The 24,443-nt window shown below is 44.3% G+C and overlaps 1 protein-coding gene across 2 annotated transcripts in view; it reads left to right on the top strand.

Moving 5' to 3' along the window:
• Positions 1 to 24,443, top strand: part of SGCD (sarcoglycan delta) — a 393,355-nt gene that overhangs the window by 288,140 nt on the left and 80,772 nt on the right. For both annotated transcript variants that reach the window (XM_045820771.1, XM_045820763.1), the window contains exon 6: positions 9,224 to 9,296. In XM_045820771.1, coding sequence (XP_045676727.1) covers positions 9,224 to 9,296 — 73 coding nt within the window. The remainder of the gene's footprint in view (positions 1 to 9,223; positions 9,297 to 24,443) is intronic.

The following is a 24,443-nucleotide window of genomic DNA, read 5'->3' as shown; positions in this document are numbered from 1 at the left end:
TAAGGGCGCGGATGAGCTCTTCACGCTGAATATCGGTGTAGCACAGTACTGCGCACATAGTAGGTAATTGCTAAATATATACAGACAAAGAATGTTACAATATTTGAAACTGCTATACACTTTATAAATTTCTCAGTCTTTTAATGAACTTGTGATCCTATAAAGAGGAAAGTTCTGTTTTCCCCACAGACCCATTTATGGAGTCAGCCCTCCCTAAATATTTGTCGAATGAGTTATCTCTACTTTTAGGTTAGGAGAATCTGTCCTAATTCCTAAAAAGAAAATATTTGGTCTGTATCCTGGAAACAACTTGTAATGACTACAAATGTTTTGCATTAGCAAACTGTCAAATACCACCAGCAGGCACAGGGACGGAATGGGATTAAACTGCTTCAGGAGACTTTTTCCGCTCGAAGTTGCTGGCTCGAGTCTGCCTGCTGTTCAGTCCTGGGGAGCGTTCCGCAGGCCGACAGCCGCTGTCAGAGCGCTGAGTCCTGGAAGGGGCGGAGGCTCCGCAACTGCACCGATACTCACGCCACTTTAAATCCTTGGCTGAACATACCCAGCTCACTTCCTTAAAAAGAATTATTTTACTGCATATTACTATTAGGAGAAAGTCAGAAGTTCATGTTAAAACTAAATATTAAAAACCACTCTTTCTGAGGAATTTCCTGTGATCAGTTCTTCCACAATTCACTCTTTTATACCTACCATGGATAGCAAGCTGCGGAGGAGACTGGCTTTGGGGAGAATAATCTTAGACATTAAATAATATTTAAATATCAAAATGTGACCACGTTCTCTAAGATACAGTATCTCATGTATCTAAGAAAGATTTTTAAACATTGGGAGATAGATATATGAACATGTATTTAGCTAAACCTTTGGAGTAACCAGAAAATTATCTTGCACAGAAACAATGTTTATTATTCAAGGGATTACTACATTATTCATAGTTTTAAAAAATACATATTGCTTATATATACTACAGGAGACTTAATTTAAATTTACTTGGTCATCTCGCCTGCACCTTCACAAGAAAAATATAGGTGGCTTCAGAGCAGCTTCTTTTATTAAAGGCAATTTCAATTGCAAATAAAATACCAAACATAAAAAAAAAGCAGGATTTGATTGAAGTATACGGTTGCCATGGGCACAGCCGGCTTTGAGCAGTAATCATCTGTCTTCACCATCAATTTCAGCTCTTCCTCTGTGGTCGTCCTTTAGTCCCCCTCTTGCCCAGCACACCACTGGGTCCCATCGGGTGTCCTCTTAAATATTTCCTAAACCAACCGCTCTTCTCCATCCTCACTGCTGGTTCTCTAGTACAGCCCATCACCGTGCCCCCCCCACCGCACCTCATTTGCCCACGTTCTCCATTTTCTTTGCCACGCCGCAGTGTCTCAGCTCAGGCTGCTGTAACAGCATACCATTCTCTGGGTGGTTTCAACACCGGAATTTTAAGGGCACACACACATGCAGACCATAACATGCAGCACCAGTGGTGTTTGAGAAATGCCAATTCGCTTAAGTCAGATCCCTGCTCAAAACCTGTGCCGTGGCCTACAAGGCTTTGTATTATTTGGGCCAACTTCATCAATGTGTTTCCATTAGCTAGTTCTCTGCCCAATAACTTAATTCCACAGAGTCAATCAGAAACTTATAAGGCCTGTGATAGGATCTATCTAAATTGTCTCAGCATGCCGCTCGCCCTTGGTAAACATGGTCTGGCCACATGGATCTTTATTAACTTTAGCTTCCCAGCCCTGTCACCTCTGCCCTGTTTTCCACAGCTGCCTCCTGCTCTCAGCTGCTGTGTTCCCAATTACTGAGCAAGTAACGGCAACACTTCCCTTTTTCTGGGAAACTTACCAACCAGACCAGGTTATGACCCCAGGTTGTATACTTTCAAAGACATCTTTGATTTTCTTTTCAAGCTTTAATCACCATTTTCACAATTTGTGATTAACAGCTATTTTTACTTGTGAGATTATCACTCGTTATTTAAACTGGTTATGTACACTATGGGACTATACTAGTGCGCTGGACTGGGAGCTCCATATCCCTCTGGCTCCCCTCGAGAGCCCCCTGCTGGACACATGTTTGTTGCATAAATTGGATGTTGGCTTTAACAATCCTACCGTGCTCCTCTCCTGGCCATGCAGCCAGGCCCTTTGGAGTCCTGTGAAAAGGCTGGAGGCCTTGCAGAGTGTCTGGTTCCCACCCTGACTCTGTGTAAAGAGTGGAGAAATACAAATGGAAGGCAAACTGCCAAAGGTCACATAATGAGCTTACGCAAAATCAGCACTAAAAACCAGACCTCGAGTTTCTCGGTCATCTGGTATTTCAGGAATCAAATCATTCCCTCTCCCATTTTCTTATCACCATGTTTTAGATTGACATCTTTTCTCTATTTGTAATTTAATGTCAGTATAGAAATGCATGCTCATCTTACTGAGTAAAACTTACTAAGTGGTTGTTATGGAGGGTTGTCAGGCAGGTTATATCTACCCAAGCAACATGAATTAGAAAACTTAAGATGTTTTGACTTCAAACATTGGTCATCAGATATTTTACTCTGCGCCTGAAGCCTGTCAAACATTTAGGCCCCACCACTGAAACACACAGGTGACTTTTAGTCTGTGTTCGTTCATACAAAAGCATCGATCATAACTATGCCAATATTAATGAACATACATCAAGAAAGAATTTACCTTCATAGCAGCACAATTTACAATAGCTAGGTGCTGGAAGCAACCTAGATGCCCATCAGTAAATGAATAGATCAAAAAACTATGGTACATTTACACAATGGAATTCTATGCAGCAGAAAGAAAGAAGGAGCTCCTACCCATTGCAACAGCATGGATGGAGCTGGAAAGCATTATGCTAGGCAAAATAAGCCAGGCAGTGAAAGACAAATACCATATGATCTCACCTTTAACAGGAACTTAAACAACAAAACAAAGAAACAAGCAAAATATAACCTAAGACACTGAAATAGAGGACAGGCTGACAGTGACCAGAGGGGAGAGGAGAGGGAATTTCAAGGGAGAATAGGAAGGGTTTACAGGAACAAATTTAAAGGACACATGGACAAAAACTAGGGGGAGGGTGGTAATGGGAGGGAAGTGGGGAGGGTTGGGTAGGTGGGCTGGAATGGGAGTAAAAGGGAGTAAACTGTACTTGAACAATGATTAAAATAAAAAAAATTAAAAAATAAAGAATTTACCAGAGAAAACTCCATTAAGCTAGTTTAATTCTTTAACTTTCTAAAGAGCACACTTAAAATCATTTCTGAACTTTTTAGAAATTTGTCTTCAAATTGTTGTTGTTCTGCACGTCCAACAAAGGTTTAATTCATTATAAATCTGTCTCCAGTTTTTACTGATTATAACTTCTACCACTGTTACTTTTTCTTTTGTGTCCAATTTCTCTGAAGTCCAATTTTCCTGTACCGAATTCTGCAGATGTAAGTTTTTCGTTCAGTATTTAGTTCATGGCTGTTTTTAACACATACAAGTTCAGGCACTTCAGTGTTTACTATTTTTTATGAAATTGAATTCCCCACATCAATCTTTGAAGTTTTAAAGAGTTATACACAAGTTTTTTGTGGTTCTTGTTTTTACAGTTAGTTTCATCTATGCTAGATTTTGCTCTCTGCCATTTCATCTCTTATGAGGTTTATTTTCTGGTGATGATGTCCACCAATTAAATCAAGTTCAAAGTGGGCAAAAACCTGTTTGCTTTTATTTGCTTCTTCCTACAACACTGGGAAAGTTTTTAGTGATTTCCTTTGATATTCCCAGGTTCCTCTGTTCTGGTAGGGAATGGAGGTGGCTAAAGACAGTTATCTGTTTTGATTAGATGGTTACCTTACGAAATTTTACACCTGGGGAAAAAAGCAATGTAGCTCTGATACCCCCCATCCCAACCATCATTTTCTAGGAAATCAGGAAAACGAAGGGCCAGAGAGGTCATCTGACATGCCAAGCACCACCAAGAGAACTGGCTTTCAGGTCTCCTGGCATCCAGGACACTCTGAGGGGCAAGCATGACCACACTGAGCTTCAAACCTGAGTGCACTTTCCAGAGAGGAGAGGCTGGCTTTTGTATTGCTACGGCAATGAAGCGCATTTGAGATTTTTTGGTTTTTGAGGAGTGTACCCCCTGCCTGTGCGACTAGGGGGAAGCAAAGCCACTGAGCTGATCTTTGTGGTGATTCAAAACACTTAGGTGGATCCTGTCACGGGCTTTATAAGTTCCTGATTGATTGTGTGGAATTAAGTTATTGGGCAGAGAACTAGCTAATGGAAACACATTGATGAAATCACTTTTGAGAGACATTAAATGGAACTTAAAATAAAACTGAAATGACTTTATGGATTTTTCACTCAAACTGTTTATGAACATTTATTGCTGGTAAATTATATTGTGTCAAAAGAATCAGTAGGTATGGCTTTGATAGAAACCTTTCGAAATAATAAAATTGAGAATAATTTATTATCCAAGAATGGCTAGAGGATGGGATGGGGGAATTCATTCTGATGGATGGTTGTTCACTCCGCAGCTTCTGGGAAAGTTAAAAATGGTGTAAAACTCAGGAATCTGATGGCACTTGGAAAGAAACGGGCTCTTTGAAAAGTATCATTAACTCATCTCATTGTACATGGAGATTGTTTTTAGAGGAGCGGTGATGGGGGGGTGTAGCAAGTATTACTGGAGGGCACAAACATTTTGGTATGTGTCCACCTCTCATAAAAAGATGAGCAAGTAGAGAGTAACTTAATCTGCTGAAAAAGACAGTGTGGCAAGGTGGTCAAGGGCACGCGTCCCAGAGCTGAAATATTAGAGTTCAAGTCCCGGATCCCCCTCATTGCTCTGTGACCATAGGAAAATTTCCTGACTGCTCTGAGTCTCAGACTCCACACTCATAATAACAGATATTGATAGCCCCTGTCTCATGGGGTTTTTCCAATGATCAAAGGAAAACAGTTTCAGTACTTTCTACTTCATAGTAAGTGCTTTAAAAATGTTATTTTTTAAAGAGTCATAGAGGACCTGGAAAGAAAAGGAATGATTAGTGTTCATAAACATTTTGGTACTAGTAATATTATTTTATTAACTTATCATCTGCTGATTGCTGTGTGCCAGAGCTCACACTCAGGACCCCTAGAGATGAGGGTGCTGTCAGTCTCTCCTGTTTTAGTGAAGGAAACTGAGCATCAGAGAGATTGGCTTTCATGCCCAAGGTCACTTGGCTCATGAGAGATTCTGATACCTTTCCCTGACAAGTCATCCATGTGCCTGTCCTTCGGTACATATGGGACATGTCTTCCCCTGTCCAAAGTCCTGCAAAGACAAAATCAAAGGGCGTCCGGCTGGATGGTGGGCACTAACAACAGCGTGAGCCTCTCACCCTTCATGTCCATTTCATATCCAGAGCCTGTCCATCACCCACCTCCTCTACCTGTCAGAGCCCTGTCCCTCTGGCTTCTGCTGGTTTGCCATTCAGCAAGTGCCTCGGCGGCCTGGGATCGAGAGAGCAAGGCACGAGGGCTCCATGGCTAACAGTGGGTTCCTCAGCTGGAGGTGACTCTCGGCCCCAGCACTCACTGGCCGTGCGGCCAGGGGCCCCACATGTTTTTAGCCCCAGTCCTCTTACTATAAGACAAGCAGGTTCTTTGTTCTGAGAGACCACAAGCCTCTTGATGGCATTCTACTTTAGAGCGATACATATTTAGCCCCACAGCATTTTTTATTAGCATGCTCTATTATTTTAAAGATACAGCTAAAACATGTTAGATTGTTATTTTGGACATGTATTTAAAATGTAATGTATTTATTTGTTTATAACAGTAACTTGGTACTCCCATAGAAATGGCGGTAACAACTGGAAATGAGTCCAGTAGAAGCCTTGGGAACCTACAGTCGAATCTGACTGTATTCTACCTTGACCTTGTCCCTGGCCACACAGAGCTAGTTGAAGAGACTAAATGAGTGTCTGCAAGGAAGATTAAAGTCCCAGGTAGCGTGTGTTCAGTGCCGAATGAGTTGTGTGGTCACTTTACAGACATCTGTCGAGCGCCTACCCTGTGCTGGACAGTGGGGGCATGACAGAGAACAGGGCGTGTCCCCCACCGGGAGCACAGCAGGCGTGGTCACAGGAAGCTGAGGACCCAAGGCTGGGTGTTTGGGGGAGACCGAGCTCTTTCCACAGACGTGGAGTGAGCAGCTGTAGTGTGCTGGGCTGCTTTCCTGTGTCTTTTTTCTCCCCTTGGCCTCGCTTCCGGGGGCGGCAGAGCTGAGGGCCCCCAGCTGCAGTCGAGTCACCCCTTCGGGAGCGTGGTACGCCCCTGTAAGAAGGAAGGTCGCAGATGAGGGTTCGTCACTGGATCTGAGGAATGAAGAAACAGGCTGGACAAACGAAGTCTGGGTTGGATAAAGAAAACGCCCCAGGCTTTTGAGATTCATTTCACATAAGAACATGTCATCCCTCATTTTTGGATAATTGGTCAGAATAAATGTAATATGCATTCCACGGCATGCATATCCTTGGCATAGTCAAGAGTTGCAAAATAAGTATTCTTTAGCCACTAAGGCCTTGTGAAAGGACGATCGGGGTGGGGATGAGACAGGTGGAACATTAGGCCTGACAGCATTCTAGTAACAGTCCAAACAGCACAAGCGGCCCCTGATCGGGACCGACTGCCACCCGGGTAAGTCAGACCATCGTGGCCGCTTTGAAAAGTGCTAATGCTCTTTATAGGGACATTTTCATAGAATTCTGGGTAGAGCGAGGGGAGATTTGAGATGGGACTAAAGAGGACAGACAATAGAAACAAACAGAAATAACTGTCCTTGCCTTAGTGAGATAGGTGATTGCTCCTTTCAAGGGTTCAAATGACGAACAACAAAATGTCTCCAAGGGTGTCCGAGGGAAGCCGTCCTGGTGAGCTGCGGTGGTGACAGGTGGACCGCAGTCACAGAGTGGAGTTAGGACTGAGGGGGGCTGAGAGTGTGTTCTGGGGTGCCACACAGCCTAGAGCCACCTCCCAGTGTGTCACTCACTGTCCTGTGACTTCTGCAGGCCCCCCTCTCATCCACGGGGCAGCCGCCACAGTGCCTTTGGCCTCAGGTAATGCAAAGAATCACAAAAATGCAGGCAATGGGGATTATATACTGTGCACACCCACATTCCACGCATATGTAACAAAAACTACCCTGTCGTCTGTAACCCAGCCGTTCTTCCTCGATAATTGTATTAGTCGGGGTTCTCCAGAGAAACAGAACCAATGAGATCTGTGCAGAGGAAGAATCAGTGCGAGAAGTTGGCTCACACAGTTACCGAGCTTGAGAGGCCCCTCGGTCTGCTGCCTGTAGTTGGAGAGCCAGAAGGGCCTGTGGCACAGTGAAGGCTGGGTCCAAATGCCCAAGAACCGGGGCAGCTGCTTATATAGAGTCCAGCCCAGGCCTGGCACCTGAGACCCAGCAGCAGTGAGAGCAGAAGACAGATGTCCCAGCTCAAGCAGGCAGGCAGGAAGGGCCAAACTCTTCCTTCCTCCACTGTTTTGTTCCATTCAATCCACCAACAGGTAGGATGGTGCCGCTCACGTTGGAGGGACAAACAGCTTGGCGGGGTCTGGCAGTTCAGACGCTAACCCCATCTGGAAACCAGAAGCAGTGCTCAGCCAAACCTCCGGGCAGCCTCTGATCCAGTCGAGTAGACACATAAGATGATCCATCACCGTTATAAAGAATACAATAAAGTTTAAACCACAAGAGCAAAATAAACGATGTATGCATAGTAAAACAACGAACATCCTAGGAACCTTACATAAAAAAGGTTACATTTTAATGGGGCTGTGGGCACATTCAGGTAGGTTTGAATCAATGTGGTTTGGGGCCCTGAAAAGTGGAACTGTCTGCAGGTAGAGAAAGGTCTCCGATGTCCTCACACTAAATGTCTCTGTGCCTCCTGCAGCTGTCAATACGATGGGGCACCGAAGGGAATAAAATGAGCCACTGTGTATGAAATATGTATTATGCTGTCTAGCATGTAGCAGTCACAGAAAACGTTCGCTTAGAATAACAGTTATTGTTCACCAGGATATTCTTTCAACGATTATATATAATGTTAAGTCAAGGCATAATTTTTTATTTTACTTGCAACAATCTTTTACTCACATCAGAAAGATTAGATATTTCTACAGATGCTACAAAAGTACAGAAACCAATTCATCTTCCTAGACTCATCAGTATGTCAGGATAAATCTAGATTTAGAATAACAGTGGTTAATGGAGGAGATTTTTAGACATTATAACAATGCAAGAGGATTCTAGAAATTCACCCATGAATGCGAGATATTATTCTGTCCCCTCTCACAGTGTCAAAGAACTGTACCAAATGTATAAAAATAAACACCTTTATATCAAAGTACAGGATATTGCCTAGCTAAGTTTAATTGAAAAGCTAATATCCAGTGCAATCATCTGTGATAAACTGAGGCTTAAATGCATTGAAAACACTTCGGGAGCAGAGAAATCAAATAATCACAATCTTTACAGTGAAAAAGGTTTAGCTGGAGTTGACAAGTTGTGAAGATAAAAGCGTATAGCAAAGTCAGCCGCTAAATGTCTGGACTGGGTTGAATCAATGTTAATACTCAAAGTGTAAAAGCACTGAACTTCAAATGATCTCACACACTGTTGTGTTTGACTCTTCAAGGAAATAGTGTCAAACTTTATTTATGTCTGCTTAGTTGTCCCTAGGCGCATAGCTTGCAGCCTCTACAGGGTTTTCTGCCATCTACCGTTTCCACCTCTGCCCAGGTGCCGAGATGTTCCTGCATGGGAGGCGCCCCCAGTGCAGTGCAAGGGCTCAGCTGCTGGGCCTTCAGACATTTCCAGTTGGGAGACGGTTACAAGTTTATGAGAAACCAGAGTCATTTCTAGGCATCTTTTTTTTTTAAGCTAATATGGAATTTGCCTCCTGGCCTCACTCTGATCTCAGCAGGAGCACTCTCAAAAGAAGTTCGTGTTTTTTTCAAAAGCTGTTTGCATGAGTTGATTCAATGTTTTCCTATTATGGAGCCCTAAAGCCAGTGACAAAATATGTGTGGACCGGTTTGCATGAAGGATTCACTGCATTTAGCTGACTGTGCCCCCAGGTGACACAGCCAACGGTCTCCAACCTCTGTTTGCTTTTTTCTTCTGTTTACAGGAGCAGAGGGCACCGTGTTCCCTAAATCCATAGAGACCCCTAACGTCAGGGCAGACCCCTTCAAGGAGCTAAGGTAAGCCTTTGACTTCGTGTTGACCAGTGGCTGTTTGTTCTTTCTGTGCAACGGACCGACGACCCATTCTGAATCTGTGTAATGAGCCGTGCATGAAGATGTAAACGGGGAGAGGCTAGAAAGGATGTGAAGATAAGTTTCAGCCAAGGGAAAATTTTCTCTGAGGACTTAACATTGAGGGTTTGGAGCAAGAGGTTGTCTGCCTTGGAATTGTGAGATCTAGGCGTTGTGGTGTTGCAGTGTTTGTTTCTTGCTGTACTTTGTGGTACCAAAAGCCTATCCAGTTAGAGGACTAGTCAGCAATTGGAGCTGACCAGCCCAAAGAAAACTGGTGCCTAAGAGAAGCTGAATTCTGAATGCAATCCAGATTTATTGTTTTCTGTGTAACAAGCTCCCCCGTTACCTGGGTTGTTACGGTGTTCAGACTACCTTGGGAGGTATTCCACGTGCTGGTGGTAATCTTCAGATCTCCATACGTGTGTGCCCTCAGCAGAAAAGGGCTCTGAGATGCTGTGCACTCCCCACCAGCAGCTGTAGAAAACAAAAAAGAACAGTAGACATACAGACAGACAGACAAAGACCGAGATAAGGCCTACAAACCATCCCTGCCACCCAAGGAGCATCCCCAGCCCCAGGAAGAAACATAAAAAATGGTATCATGCTACCAGTGTAACTGTTAATGTTGCCTGTACACGTGCAGCCATGAAGAATTCAGCGAATGAATGCTGGCTTTCCTCATCTCTCGTAGTTCTTTTAGCTCACACCAGTCGCAGATCATCACAACTAGCACGGAATAAGTGTTGTGTAAAGGTGTCAACCATGAGCAAACGTACCTGATTACACAGGTCATACCTGCTCTTACACAGCGTCGTCCTACGAGCTGTTATCTCAAAGCAGCAGTGGCCACGTGGGAGCTTGTGTTTCCTTAAACAAAAACACATTCTCACCTCACTACAAAACCCAGAGCATCCTTGCAAAGCCTGTCAGTCTTGATGAATGTAGAGAAATAATCGGGCCAAAGGAAGAAGCTAGTTGGTGGGGAGTGAGAGCCTTTTCTTAGCAAAATCCCTCCTACAGTGGGCATTGTCGTTAAGATTATACACCACCCCGCAAGGTTTCCCATTGTACTGGAATAACTGCGCTGGTCAGTGCTTCCGGGTGCGCACAAGGCACCTGCGTACCTGTCAGCGGGGTGCGACGTTTCATATCCGGCACTGAAAGTGGAATCTTCCCAGCAAATCCCCCCAAGGAGACCCCCGTTTCAGGGCTTGGATTCACTCTCGGGGAGCACGGTGACCCCTCGTGCCTCTGATGCCAGAGCTCTTCCCAGACAAGTCACGGTGGCCTGTGTCCCTTTTCACAGTCCTCTTTAGGAGCAGCATTGTTATTTTATTTTATTTTTACAGAACTAGTCAGTAATTAGTGCTGATCAGGCCAAAGATGAGGGCTGACTAAAAGAAGCTGAACTCTAAATATAAGACAGAATCTTTTTTGCGGGGGAGGGGTTAGGGTAACAAGCTCTCCATTAACTGGAAGACTTGAGAAATATGTGTAATGGATGTAGGCTAACTTGGCTTTACACAGAAAACTTAATTCTCTGTAGTGCAAAACAAACCCAGCCCACATCAAACCCAAAGAAACTCTTCAAGGAACAGCCCACTTTAGACACCCGGATGCGGAGGGACACAGAGCAGAGTCCTGCCCACACAGTGCCACAGACGCTCCGCCAGCCCTCCGCGTACAGCCTGTGCGCAACCCAGTCACAGGGAGATCTTCTAAGTCCGTGCAACATAGGAAGGACTTCAGGCAGTTGCTACATTTTCACTGCTTACTCTAAAATTACATAGAAATAAAATGTTCCGACAGGAAGCAGAAAAAGCTTTTAATATGTCATTTTAAAACTGGCCTTTTGTTTGCACCTGTCCAAATCGTAGTGGCGCTCGATAAGCTGAACGGAGCCAGGAGCCTAGACTGTGATCATCAGCCCCTTCATCCTTCTGGAATTTCTTCTTAAAGGCACATTGAGAGAGAATCTCTGACCAATTGAAAGGATAATGGAATGTGGTTGATTGATTGGTCTAGATCAGTGCGTCCATGAATGTTTCACATTTGGCATTTCATGATGCCACACCGTACTCTCCGCTATTGACTGGAATTGACCTTGGCTATTGAGTAAATAGGTAATGAACTTGGTGACTGACTCTTATGGCCTCTAGTTTTACGGTTGGATCGGTTTTACTAACCCAGGTCATTCATGTCTGGTGTGTCTTCTGGTCTTGGGAAGGTAGAGTCTCCTGAGGGAGGTTCCTGAAGTTGTACCGGCAGGCAGCGCCGAGGGAACTGCCCAGGCGCAGCGGAGGCAGGTGCCCCTCAGTGGCAGCCGGGCGGAGGGGAGGGGCACTGAGCTGCACGTCAGGGACCTACTGCATACCCGCCGTGTGGCCTTGAGCTCGCCAAGAGCCTGACATCTGTAAACAGCCAGGTCACTTCCAGCTCCAAACAGCAAATTCCTTTATATTAGTTTACTTTTTATTTTTAAATAAATTTAGATTTAAAGAAGAGATATTCTTTCAATACCTCTTCATAAAGAGGTATATTTTGGGAACAAAATTCATAAAGATTATTCCCATGCACCTTTCAATTGATATTCTCTGTTAATATCTTACACATCTATGATACGTTGATAAAACTAAGAAGTTAATGTTGAAGTCCTAAAAGATCTTATTTTATATAAGATTTGCCTAAAAGGATGCAATCACCTGAATGTCTTATTGATTAAAAAATATACAAAAAGGAGATGAACAGAAAAGTCATTTATTGAGATATAAATTAATGGATCTTTAAAGCTCCCCAATGCAGTTAAGTTGGAATGTTTTTAATGTTTTAATAACATTTTCTTGATCTCACTTATTAATGAGAAACAAATTGAATTAACAGACCACAGCTTACATATACATAGACTGTCTTCTAAAATAAACAAGCAAAACTTAAATATTTAATATGTCCCTCACTTACCCCAGTCAAACGTGAGAAAATAGCATCCATTTCAGAAACCTCTGTTGGGATAAGTTTTGTTTTCTCAAACCTCTGTCTGGGCTACTGGAGTGCTCTGTGTTGTTGTTGTTCTCTTGTTGTTGTTGTTGTTGTTTGTTAATGAGAAGCAAATTTTAAGCCTCTGGCATTTCTCCCTAAAAGATCTCAGCTCTTGGGGAGTAGACTTGAGTTTTCGTTTACTACTGTTATTTTTGGAGTTACTGGACGTATCCTGTCTGCCATGTTTGCTTAAGATGTTTGTAAATAATGCAGGGTTGAGCTGGAGATCACGAAGGACCTTGCTTCTCTCCAGACAAACAGTGTGTGAGTGAGGTCTGCGCCCGCACCCGGCCGGCGCAGCGTGCGTTGGCCGTTCGCCCGGGCTATTCTGAAGCAAGGACGTGTCGCGCTGGAGGCACTGCACCTAAGCGTGTACCAGCTAATATGCCTGCACCTTGCAGGGGAAAACTCATTTTTAATAGAAACTGGGTTTTAATAAATTCATGATTTTAAAAATGTGAATATTTTAAATGTTCTCTTGCTCACTATTTTCCTTCCTGGAGTCTATAAGAAGACATACGCAAAGCTCCCTGACCTCAGGCTGTGCGAGATCTGACACAGGAAATGGGCCGTTCAGGGCAGCATGTGTGCTTTCCGTAAGAACAGAGGCTGCTTCTGAATGCCCGCCTTGTTCTGAAGACTCTTTTCAAGCATGAAGTTTCCTTGTAGGATTCTGATCCTACAGGAACAGGAAATAGATTGTGAAATCCTGTTTCCCAGTCACATGCTAGGGCAAACGTAAAGAAAGAGAAGATTACATAGACCGCTGTCCCTCCAGAGCCACCTCCGTTCCTCTAACTGTAACTAATAGCTTGGAAGAAACCGCAACAGGGCAAGAAGCCAGGAGGTCTTTATAAAAGAATGCGTCATCAGCCGATGTGACGATGTGCTCTTATGCTGTGTGTACAGTGACACAAGGGTGGTGGCCAGATTTTACATTCAATGTCAGAGCAGCTACTGTTTACCAAGCACTTTTTGATGCGTGCAGGGAGTCCGAGCATGGGCTAAATAAATACTTGGGATGTAGAGATAAGTGAGTATTCAGCTACTTTGTAGTTAAGGAGAGTAAGACAGAAGTGCACCTCACAGCACAAGGGAATCGGATCAGGACTGGGAGAGATGCAGGAACCGAGTCCAGGGAGCACAGAGAATAGCAGAATCTGCCTCTGAGATTTAAGTAAGGCCACCCGAGGGAAGTGGCATTTCAGTTGCAAGAAGAAAGAAAAGATAAAACCCAAGAAGCAGGCTTCAGAATTCACAAGGCCTGGATCTGCAGAGCCATTTCATGTAGGGGCAAATAGCCTGAAATAATTCCGTAGCTGCCAAGAATGTTACTGTGTTATTTACAAACTCATTTCCTTATGACAACTGTATTCTTGACTAGATTGTGTGGAGGCAATTTCAAACATGGTCACAAAAGACTCTAAAGAGTGTGACAAGTTTCACAACGTAATACGTAACATAATTAAGGGCCAAAAGGTTCACAGAGGTCAACCCCATTCTACAGCCCCAAATAAATAAGGCATTTCTTTGTTAATGTTTGCTTTTCCTCCATTCTATTACCAAGGTTTTAATGATAAGACTGAAGAATTCTAAGCTATATCTGTTACTCTCAGTAGGCACTTGAATATTCTGTAGGATGTTTTCCAATGGATAGAAACTAAACCTGATTTCCTTAGGGAACGTATGAGATTTAAGCTATGTATATCATAGGGAAATAAAGATTAGACAAGGTTCCCACAAGCTGACAAAAAATGAATTTCTTTCTTTAATTTTATTTTAAAATGTCTGTAGCCAAGTAAATATTTATGGACTCCCTGTGATTTGCCAGTTTATGTGACCAGAACAATCTGTCAAACCTTCAGGGTACAACAAATTAGAGGCTTGGTGATATCACTCCCCCTGCTCGGCCTGCCCGAACTCACACTCCCGAAACTACTGGATCACCTGTCTGATCAAAAAAAAAGAAAAAAAATCACACACACACAAATGCACACACCATGCACACACATGTAAAGAGAGAGAGAGACACAGACAGAGAGAAACACACTCAGAGGGAGAGAGAAATGGGAGAGAGAAGCTGTGTGTTGAGCTTCTTACATGGCATGTGGGTCAGTACGATTGTGGAAGAAATTTTTGAATTTTCTCCCTTTTAAACATTTCGCAGACTGTCCTGTTCTGTCATTTTCTTTATCTCCTCTTTCCTCCCTTCCACCCCCGCTTTAAAGCAGTTAGACTAAGTGTTTTAGTTTTGTGTTGCATGTATAGGATTCAGAGTTATTAGATCGCATGGCATGAATATTGGAGCAATTCAAAGGAAAAATGAAAATATACAGTGAGCTAAAGAATAGCGTCGTTACTTCAGGGAACCACCAAGCAGAAGAGTGGCTGTGGAGGGTCCTGCGCTGGGTTCGCATTTGGCCCCAGTGCCGACCTGCTCTGTGAACTTGGGTGTGTCTCTAGGCTGTCCTGGCCCTCGTGTCCAGAACACGGAACAAGCCCAGCGAATAGTGATTCCACTGGTGTCAGCTTTGGGAAGGAGGGGCCAGCAGCTCTTCGTGGGGACGCAAAGGCTCAGACGGGGGTTTCCAGAATTCTTTTTTCAACCCATAAAAAATTCCCACAAAATGATGGAAACGAACAATCATTTTTCAATTAAAGACAAAAAATAAACCATTGGGTACTTTCATCTACTATTAACAGCATTGTGCATAAAAGAAAATATAGTTCAACTAACAGAGTAGAGGAGACGTAACCTTAGAATAAACACAGCCCATAAATTAAATACTTTTAACTACATTAACACATCCTGCTGCCTCCATTGTGCCAGAGGTGCTGGCGACTGCAGCACTGTGTCCCACTCTGTCCTCCTCTATTCCAAAATGCTATCCTCCTCCCCTTTTTCCTGTCAGTATCTGCGCTGTAGTTAGAATTTATCTTCATATTTTCTTTTATTTTCCCTTACCTCCGAACTTTCCCTAGGGTTCCCTTTTCCATGGTTCTTATTCTTAGTAGTAGATACATGGTATTTCCACCTTTCCCTGTGTTTTATTTATCAACTTTTTTTATTTTTGGAAATGTGGTAGAGATTGTATTTTTAGATATTAAACTTGCGTGCTCTGTATACATATTCTCTCAATGTCGTAGTTCTGCCGTTAGAGGCCTGGGAAGGAGAGACAGCAGACAGCAGATGGGGGTGATAGGCGGCGAGGATGCAGGGGAAGTCCCATTCAGACAGGAAGAGGACGCTGAAAACCCAACCGTGTGGTCTCTGGTGAACTGTGGGAAGAAGAATATGGAAAATACAGGGAAAGCAGGTTGAGAAATACATGTCCTAATGACCTTTTTCCTCAGAGTTACGGGGGAAAGAAATGAATTAGATAGGTTTTAAGGAAAGTCAAAAGCAAAGAGTCATCATGCATCTTCATCTGGGATTCTAGGAAGCCAGCCCACAGGGGTGGGCTCACAACCCCCTGGGTTGTCGTGCGGCTAGAGAGGGAGAAGGACCTGGGTCGGTACTCTTGAAACTCCTTCAAGTCCTGGAGGATGGGGGGGCAGGGGGGGTGGTTTAGAAGCATCTCGTGGAGATGTATTGAGCAACTAGTGTGCAGACGGGCAGGCTCCTGGGCAGGTTCCCTGCAACGGGCTGAGGGCCCCACTGCAGACGGTGCCACTGGGGATGGAGTGGCGGACGTGCCCAGAGCTCCGTGTCCGCCAGCACCTCCGAGACCTGACTCAGTGGTGCCGAGTGAGCACCAGAGAACCGAGCAGAACTCACTCCCTCAGGACTTGAGCGTGGGTTGCTAGCCGGATGCCCACTTGAACAGCATCTATGGAATCTGAACTTTCTTTGTTCCTGTCACCACCAAGTCACAGATGTCCCCTCCTTCCATGACCAGAATGATATCCTACAGAGGGAGAGGAAAAGGGAGACTCGTTATCCTAGAGGAAGCTGAAACTTTTCAGTCACAGAGAACATAGCAGACTAGAAGAAATTCAGTTTTCCCCAACAATCCATAAGGATAGGTTTGAGAGAAAAACTAAATCAGGTAATAACCATAAGAAAGCCATTTGCTTTCATGGATGAGCACAGATTGAAAGTTGGCCAGCCTGAAGAACAGGGTAGAAGGCCAGTCACAAAGTATCTTGGTGGCTTTGTCAAGCTTCGAAGGTTGTGAGTCTTTCTCTCTGTGTCTTGTAAGGACCACTGAGTACGATCAGAAGGGAAAGGCACGTCCAGAATCCATCATCAGGCACCTGCTGTTGCCGATGTCCATTTCTCGTCACGTCCTGGGCCCGCACTGGCTGCAGTGCAGTCCGGATCAGATGCTCTAAAACTGCTCCCCAGATGTGGTTCTGGATTTCTAACCCTTTAAGACAGCAAGGCACCGGGGGAAATGCCGTCATAACCAAAACACTCCACAAGCCTCCCTCAAAAACACATACTAGATTTCAAAATTTGGTAGGAAAACCTGTCAATTATTTTCTTAACTTTTATATTGATCATAGGTTGTGATCATATTTTTAGCTATATTGGGATAAATAAAATGTTATTAAAATTTAAAAAACCATGCCTACACTCTCTGTGGAAGCTCCAGTCATGAGCATGGGCAGGAGGCACCTGACCGCCCCCTAATGGCCAAGCATTTCCATCTGCGTTTGAGGGGCCATGGGACAAGTATTGTTATCTAAGACAAGTGGCTTTTATTTAAAAATTAAAATTATATCTTTTCGATTATAAGTTTTTTACAGAAGGGCCTAAAATGTGAAAGAAGTCATTCAGGAGACAAAGCCATACAGGGGAGTGGTGGTAATAACACTGCTCTTTTATTCACGTTGTCAGAGCAGATGTGACATCAGAGATAAGTGCTAACCTCCCAGCCACTCAGAGCAGAAGGGCAAGGGTGTCTGTCTGTTAAAATTCCTGAGTCGGGGCTACCTTCTGCCTCACAACAGAGCACTGTAGCTTTATTATCATCTGTATCTTTATTAAAATGTCAGCAGCTGCCATTTATTATGTGAAATGGGTGTTGTATTATTCTTGAAGAAACACACAATTGCTTTTAAATCTCCTCCCCCTGCCCCCCTCAGTGGGATGGCCCTGCTGGGAGTCTAGCTAGAAAATCTTCCTTAATTACAGCCTTCACGATCCTGGCTCCAAGCCAGACTTCTTTAATTCCAATTATAACCTTTTCAAAACAAAGAGTAATGGGAGTTTACAGAGGAACAAGCTGATGACAGTTTTTACCTGAAATAAGCTAAGAACTAGAAGTGATCCTTTTTTAAAAAATCAGCCACTGGATATCTCTTTTTCCTTGATCCAGAATTCTCCAGGGGGTGTTGGGATATAATACAAACGAGAGCGAGACCGTCAGACTTCAGAGGGAACTAAGTGGCCTTCCCTGACTCCCTGGCCACGTTGGGCGAACCGTCACTCCCTGTTTGCTGTTCTTCAGTGGCTCCCACTGGCCTGGAGATAGAGTTTCCGAACAAAAGCACTTGCCCGAAACCGACAAGTGGCCATCTGGTGCTGCCTGGTGGCCGCACCTCCCATCACCCATCACCCTTTCTGCTCCTCCCAACCCTTCCTTGTTTTTGTTTCTCTCTGTGCTCTCCTCTCTGTTCTCCATCCCTTCTATTAAACTTTTAATCCCCACGCTCATATTTCAGTTTCCAAATGTTCTGTATTCCCTTCTCCGGCACCCTGTATTAAGTTCCCAGATGTACTATCCTCTCTTTACTTTTTGATCCTTTCAAGCTTCTTCTGTTCTCTGCTTTTTTTTCTTTAAATTCAGATCTCAGGCTTTTTGACTGGGACTTTTTCACCTGGTTGGTGATTCAAGGAGGTCTAATTCACTTTCAAGAGCTGAGCACTAAGGATCTGTTGGAAAGTTTTGTTCACATGAATGGGGTTTGCTGGGGAGTAGGCTTCCAGGTAGGATTATCAGGCTGGGGTTTTTAGGTGGGTGACCCCAAATGTCTGAATCTGTAGGTCTTTTCTCTTGGACTGGTCAGTTTTCCCAGAGAGGAGTCCTGATCTCTTGTTTGGGAAGAATTTTTGTGGCCAGTACATTTAGGTGGGGCCTACGAGTTCTCACTCTCAATATGTAGGTTTTCATTCAACTCCCTGCTTTCAGTACAGTACTGCTGACCTCAGCTGTCCTGTCACAGAGGCTAAGGTTCAAGCCTTCCATAGTGTGTCTTAGTCCATCTGAGCTACTGTAATGGAATACCATAGACTGGGTGGCTTGTAAACAATAGGAACTTCTTTTTTCCCCGCTCTGGAGGCTGGGAACTCCAAGGCACTGGCAGATTCAGTGTCTGGTGAGAGCATACTTCCTGGTTTGTGGACAGCTTTCTCATCGTGTCCTGGTGTGACAGAAGGAGCAAGGGAGTTCCTTTGCTCTGATGTCTCTTGGGGTCTCTTTGATAAGGGCACTAATCCCATTCATGAGGGCCCCACCCTTGTGACCTAATCACCTCTTAAAGGCCTGCTTCCTAATACCACCACTTTGGTGATTAGGATCTCAATATATGAACTGGGTGGCACAACATTTAGTTTGTATCAGTGAGGGTGGCGATCACCTGGGATATACAGTGAAGAAACCATCTAGGGGTCCAACAATGTCCCATGGGAACCTCAACCAGTCTTCTTAATTTCAGCCCCACCAGACTCTCCCAGCCACATAGGTGCCTGGTGGCCCCACTCCTGTACCGAGCCAGGATTCTGCAGCTTGAAGTAACTTTTGGCTTGATCTCCACCAAACCCATAGGCTCTTAGCATTTGGTTTTATGTCATCTGCTAATGAAGTTACTTTTTTTTTTTAATTTCCAAAGCTCTGTCAACATCTTTCTCCTACTCTTACTGCTTCTCTTTTTCTTTATTCTTGTGGGTTTGTGTCCTTTCTTGTTCTTTTGCTGTCATTGCGTTAGAGCCTCAGGAGGGAGCAGACGTGGGTGGGTGTGTGGGGTTCGCTATTGAATCAGAAGTCCTCTCTGCTCGATTTGTAGGCTTCAACCCTCCTATCTTCTCCTTGTTTCCTCTAGAATGCCTTAGAGTCTTCACTTAGACCCTTCCCTTGAAACATTCTCCTCTGCTCTCCTTCTGGATAACCCTATTTATTGTCACCTCTCAGCTTGAACTTTACTTCCCAAGAAAATGCTTTTGGCCTGTCCCTAGGCTCATTATGGTCTGCCTGCTGCAAACACACACGGTCCCATGCACGTCATTTTTTGGTTCACTGACTCGATGTCTTCCACACTTACCATTGCCCACAGAGGGGTTTGGGTTAGGTGGATCATTACAAATTCCGTTTCCCCCAAAAGTGAGGGGAAGAAGATGAGTAACTACCTTCTGCACATTTGTTTGTAAAGGAGAGCTATCAAAGTCCCCTGGGTCCCTAATTTTGTCTAAGCACTTATATATCTCATTTTATTTTCTCTCCATACTAAGTCATTTGCAAAAAGAGAATTATTCATTATTCTTTCTTTTGCAAGCAATCTCAGAGCTTTAGGTGTCTGCCTCCTTCGTCCATGGGTGTGCACTGGCACTCTTCAGCAGAACTGTGCCTGACTCTAGCCCAGGGTCCCCGTTCATTTTCCCCACCATGGTAATTCACAGATGAATGCCAAGTCCCCTTTCCCCTATTACACATTTCATCACCGTATCCTATTGATAAATGAAGATGAGTTGTCAGTTTTTTTGGATTTTTTTTTTTTTTTCAAAAATACCCCCTGACTCATTGATGATAATTTTCCTTGCTTGGCATCTGGGCTCAGGCCACTCAGCCTGGAATAACAAAGACCAGCGGAATCTGAATCCTTTAACAACCAAGTACCATGTCCCTAACCTTGAATAGAAAATAGATGCTAATAAATTCAAGGTCTTAAAAATATGAATTATAGCCATTTCACACTTAGTGGCAGCTTCATGTTGAAGAAATAGCTTAAAACTTAATTACAATGCTTGTCCCTTCATTAAGTACAGATGACATTCCTTCGATAGATTTTTGCAATGACTTTTGAGGAGAGGAGCTGAGAAACTCATTAGTTTTTCCTGATGGGGAATATTGACTGTGCACTGATTAAAAAAAAATGTTGATACCCTTTTTAACATGATACGTCCATCTATTAGTTTATGGTTCTCCCTCTGGTCCTCATGGAAAGTGCTTTGGGAAATGAAGAAAACGCCTTTTAGTCTTTGAATGCAGTTGTGTTGTAGAACACGGGCATGCTGGGTGGGATGAAAATGAAGAGCAGGAGGCGCTGAACTTGTGGTCACCTGCCCCTGCCAATGGCTGGGCTGCACTTTGAGGACCATTCGTGAGACGCGCAACCATCATGGATTGGACACACCCCCTCTGTGCGCCTGAGGAGCTATTACAATGGGACACTTTGGTAGCTCCTTCTAAAGTTGGAAGCCAGTTCTTAGGGAATGACATATGGAGGATTTTGCTTCCTGCCACAGAACAATCCCATAGCTTGAGCCATGCCGTGACTAAGTTAAGTGAACATGTAAATGTACAACCCCCCTCTCTCTGTGCAAGTTGTGATATTCTTGCAAGAGGAGAATTTTTCTCTTTATTCTCCTCACCTAGAATGGCAAAGGAGCGAGGGTAGAGAACCGAAAGTGAGGTAGTGTGACAGAAGAGAACTGTTTCTAATTGCCAGAAGGGGTGCATTATCTCCACGGACAGTCATAAGCTTCCTGTCACTGAGCCTCATCGTAAAGGGAGCTGTCGTTTCAAAACTATCGTAGAAGTGTGCCGAGCATCAGAAAGAGGAGAGATTTTAACGAAATGACTTTCAGATTTGCTCTAATATAAAGATTCTGAGCTCAGACTTCAAAGGACTACTCACAGATACAGTCTTACCCGGGACCCCTCATTAAGTTTAAATTCCTTGAAAAAGCTCTATTCACTGAGTAGTTGAAAAACAGATCTGTGACCAGCATTGAATGATTCTTTTTCATTTTTTTTTTTGTACTGTGGGTGTTAGGGGAATGATTCAAATTCTTATAGTGCTTTGTAGGTTTCAAAGCACTTTTACCAACACTCCCTCTAACCCCCTCAGGTGGGACGACTGGGGTGGACTGCGTTGCTGTGTACAGATCGGGAGACTGAGGGTTGCTATGGGACCCTCTCCGTGTGGCTGAAGGAAAAGCCCCTGTCCTTGCGGAAAGCTCAGTAAGATCCTGAGATTTTGGTACATAAGGCAGAATCTCTGACCTTGGCTGCAGCCGGAGTGAAGGCAGAAGCAGAGCCCTTGGTCTGACTGCCAGACCCGGGATCCACGTCTCACCACCTGCTAGGGTGTGAGTCAGGCAAGGTTTTGAAAGGCCTTTTTCTGTCTCCCTTTCTCACTGGGGAACAGGGGGGTAAGAATAGTACCAGCCTCAGAAGGACTTGTGAGAACTAAAGGACATGACGTGTAGGAACTATTACATCTCAAACGTAACCTAGAACTTGGGGCTTCCACGTTCATTCAGGGGCTTTGCTGTTGAACAGTAGATCATTACTCATTCTTGATTATGGCCCAAGACCCTGTCCTGGTGGTTGGGTAGTCCTGCTCTATCATGTTTCTCATAAGCAATGGTCAGCAACAGGTTAACGGCCTGCTTTGCACAAGTCAGTATAATCGAGACAAAACAAGTGTGAACCAATGAATTGGTCCAATATGAGAAGAGAGCTTTAACCCAGCTTTCAAGATGTCCTTACAGCAAAGGCCTTTGCCATCTACAGGAAGGCATGAGAGAGCCATAGCTTGTTCTAAGGAGAGAAAAGCAGAGAGACTCAAACACTACACAGAAAAGATGAAGCAGTAACCATTGTGGTTATGAATGAGAGAAGATTAGTGTTTTAAGCACCCCTGCCATAAAGAGCTTTTGACATTTTTCTGAATTGCATTATCATGAGGGATTAAGGTAGAAGCTTTGTTTAAAAAAGGAAAAGTATAACATGTAAGTATTAAATGCTTAAAAACCCACTAATTCTAACATCATAGTGACCAAAACGGTCTCCCTCCCGGCTCTTCCCACCACCCTCAGGAGGGAGATGGGGGCCCCATGAGCCCCCCAGGAGACTCCCGGGCTCAGCAGGAAGCCCCAGAAACCGGAAGTCTTGTCCGGGTATCTTGCACCCCAGTTGCTGGCTGCTGCGGAGAGTCCATGGATCTCTCTCAGCCCTTGCAGGAAAATGGAGTCCTACTTTAAACTCAGATGAGGCTATATTTTAAAAATACTTCACATTGGCATTTTTTGTCTCATCCTAGAGATGCCTCCTCCCACTTTTTTTCACATGTGTCTTAAGTTTCTGATCCTCCATTAGAGGCACCCTTATGAGTTTTGGTGTGTCCTTCCCCCTGAAGGCCATAGTGGGTACCAGTTTTTCATGTGGCATGGAGCAATTTTTATCTGATAACCATGGATTGCCACCATTGTACTCTTGCTTCCTTCCTGAAGCCTATTGCCAGGCCAAAGTAACCTGCAGGATATAGTGGCTACTGTGCCTTTTCTAGCAGAATTAATCGCCTTTGATAAAGACAGCTAGTTAGATACCCCTAGGGCTCTGAGGAATCAAAACCCAGCGGGATATTTTAAAGGGCTGATGTCCCTGGACATGGCACCACGAAGGAGGTCTAGTGGATGGGTGGCACACAGGTCAAAAACACTGTTTCCATGGGTTCTCAGGGAAGCAGGTAAAGCAGGGTTGATGGCTTTAGCCTGGGGCCTCGAGATGAGCTAAGCAGTGCTGACCCTCTGGTTTACGAACACTCCCACGCTCCAGCTAAACAACATGGTAAGATCTGCGGACACTGCCTATAAGGTAGGACAATGCAAAGCAGCCTTGGAGCACTGCTCACAAGTTGAGCCCATCCAGAAGTCTTTGGGATGACATTTGCCACCAACATCTGGACATTTCAGCCAACTAGGGTTCTAGGTGGACCTTCCAGGCTAGACAGAGAAATATAACCCAAATGAATGCATTCCTTCCACAGATATTTGCATGCCTGCTATGTGTCTGACATATGTGCTGGGGACACAATGACAAACAGGTCAGAGGTCACCCTTCCCCCTCATGGAGTTCCTTTTCCAGCAGGGAGACCCGGGCTCCTCAGGCAGAGTGCCCAGAGTTCTGGAGCACACACCTGTACCTGGCACCAGCCTCCCTGCTGCTCCGTGTGCATCAACTCATTCACTCCCCACATCGGGGGCAGCCCCCACAGGAGAAAGCCCAGAACCATTCCATTTTACAGACAAGGAACCGGAGACTCAGGGAGATTCAAGGACTTGCCCAGAGATGGGGAAGGAGCCGGAAGGAAAACTCACTGTGTCTGACTTCAGTTTACAGTCTTCCAGCTAAACCATCCTACCACGCGAAAGGAAGCTGCTGTCTATCTGCAGGAGGAAAGGAATTTCCATGTTCATATCGTATTTCTTATCTTTCTGTTACATTGATCTAGAAAGGCTTTCAGGGTTTCTGCTCTGGAAAAGTAACTCGGGGACATAGCAAGAACAGCCCAAAGTTCAGATCTCCGGCCACAGCCTCACTGAAAATCTGCCACAAGGGAAGTGTGTTGCCACAAACATGGCCACACCTTGGGAAAAATGCAGGGAAACACAGATCAACAAAATTTACTTTTCCATCACAGCCTGTTAATCCTTGGACCATATCTCAGAACAGGGATTTGTTAGAGCTACCCAAAAAGTGTGAAACACCAGTCTTCACGGCCTTTTGTATGAAGTAATTACTACTCATTCGTTCACTTGTTTATTGTTTATCTCCCTTACGGGCTTGTAAACTCTAAGCCAGTGACTCTTAACCTGAGGAGTTTATAAATAGTCTGACTCCCAGTCCTCATCCCAGAACAATTAAATCAGACTCTCCAGAGGTGCAACCTAGACATTGGTATTGTTTAAATTCTTCAGAGCATGCGTGGTGATTCCAGGGGGCAGCCAAGGTGGAAAACGGGGTTCTTAGAATAACTTTGATTAGATAATTGTTCGCCTTTGACCTTACAATAGCTCAGCTTCTACAAACGACAGTGCCCCACCCA

This window comes from Phyllostomus hastatus, unplaced genomic scaffold (genome assembly GCF_019186645.2).
Source record: "Phyllostomus hastatus isolate PE091 unplaced genomic scaffold, TTU_PhHast_1.1 phas_contig_150, whole genome shotgun sequence".
Taxonomy (NCBI): domain Eukaryota; kingdom Metazoa; phylum Chordata; class Mammalia; order Chiroptera; family Phyllostomidae; genus Phyllostomus; species Phyllostomus hastatus.
This window is presented reverse-complemented; position numbering and strand designations above follow the sequence as displayed.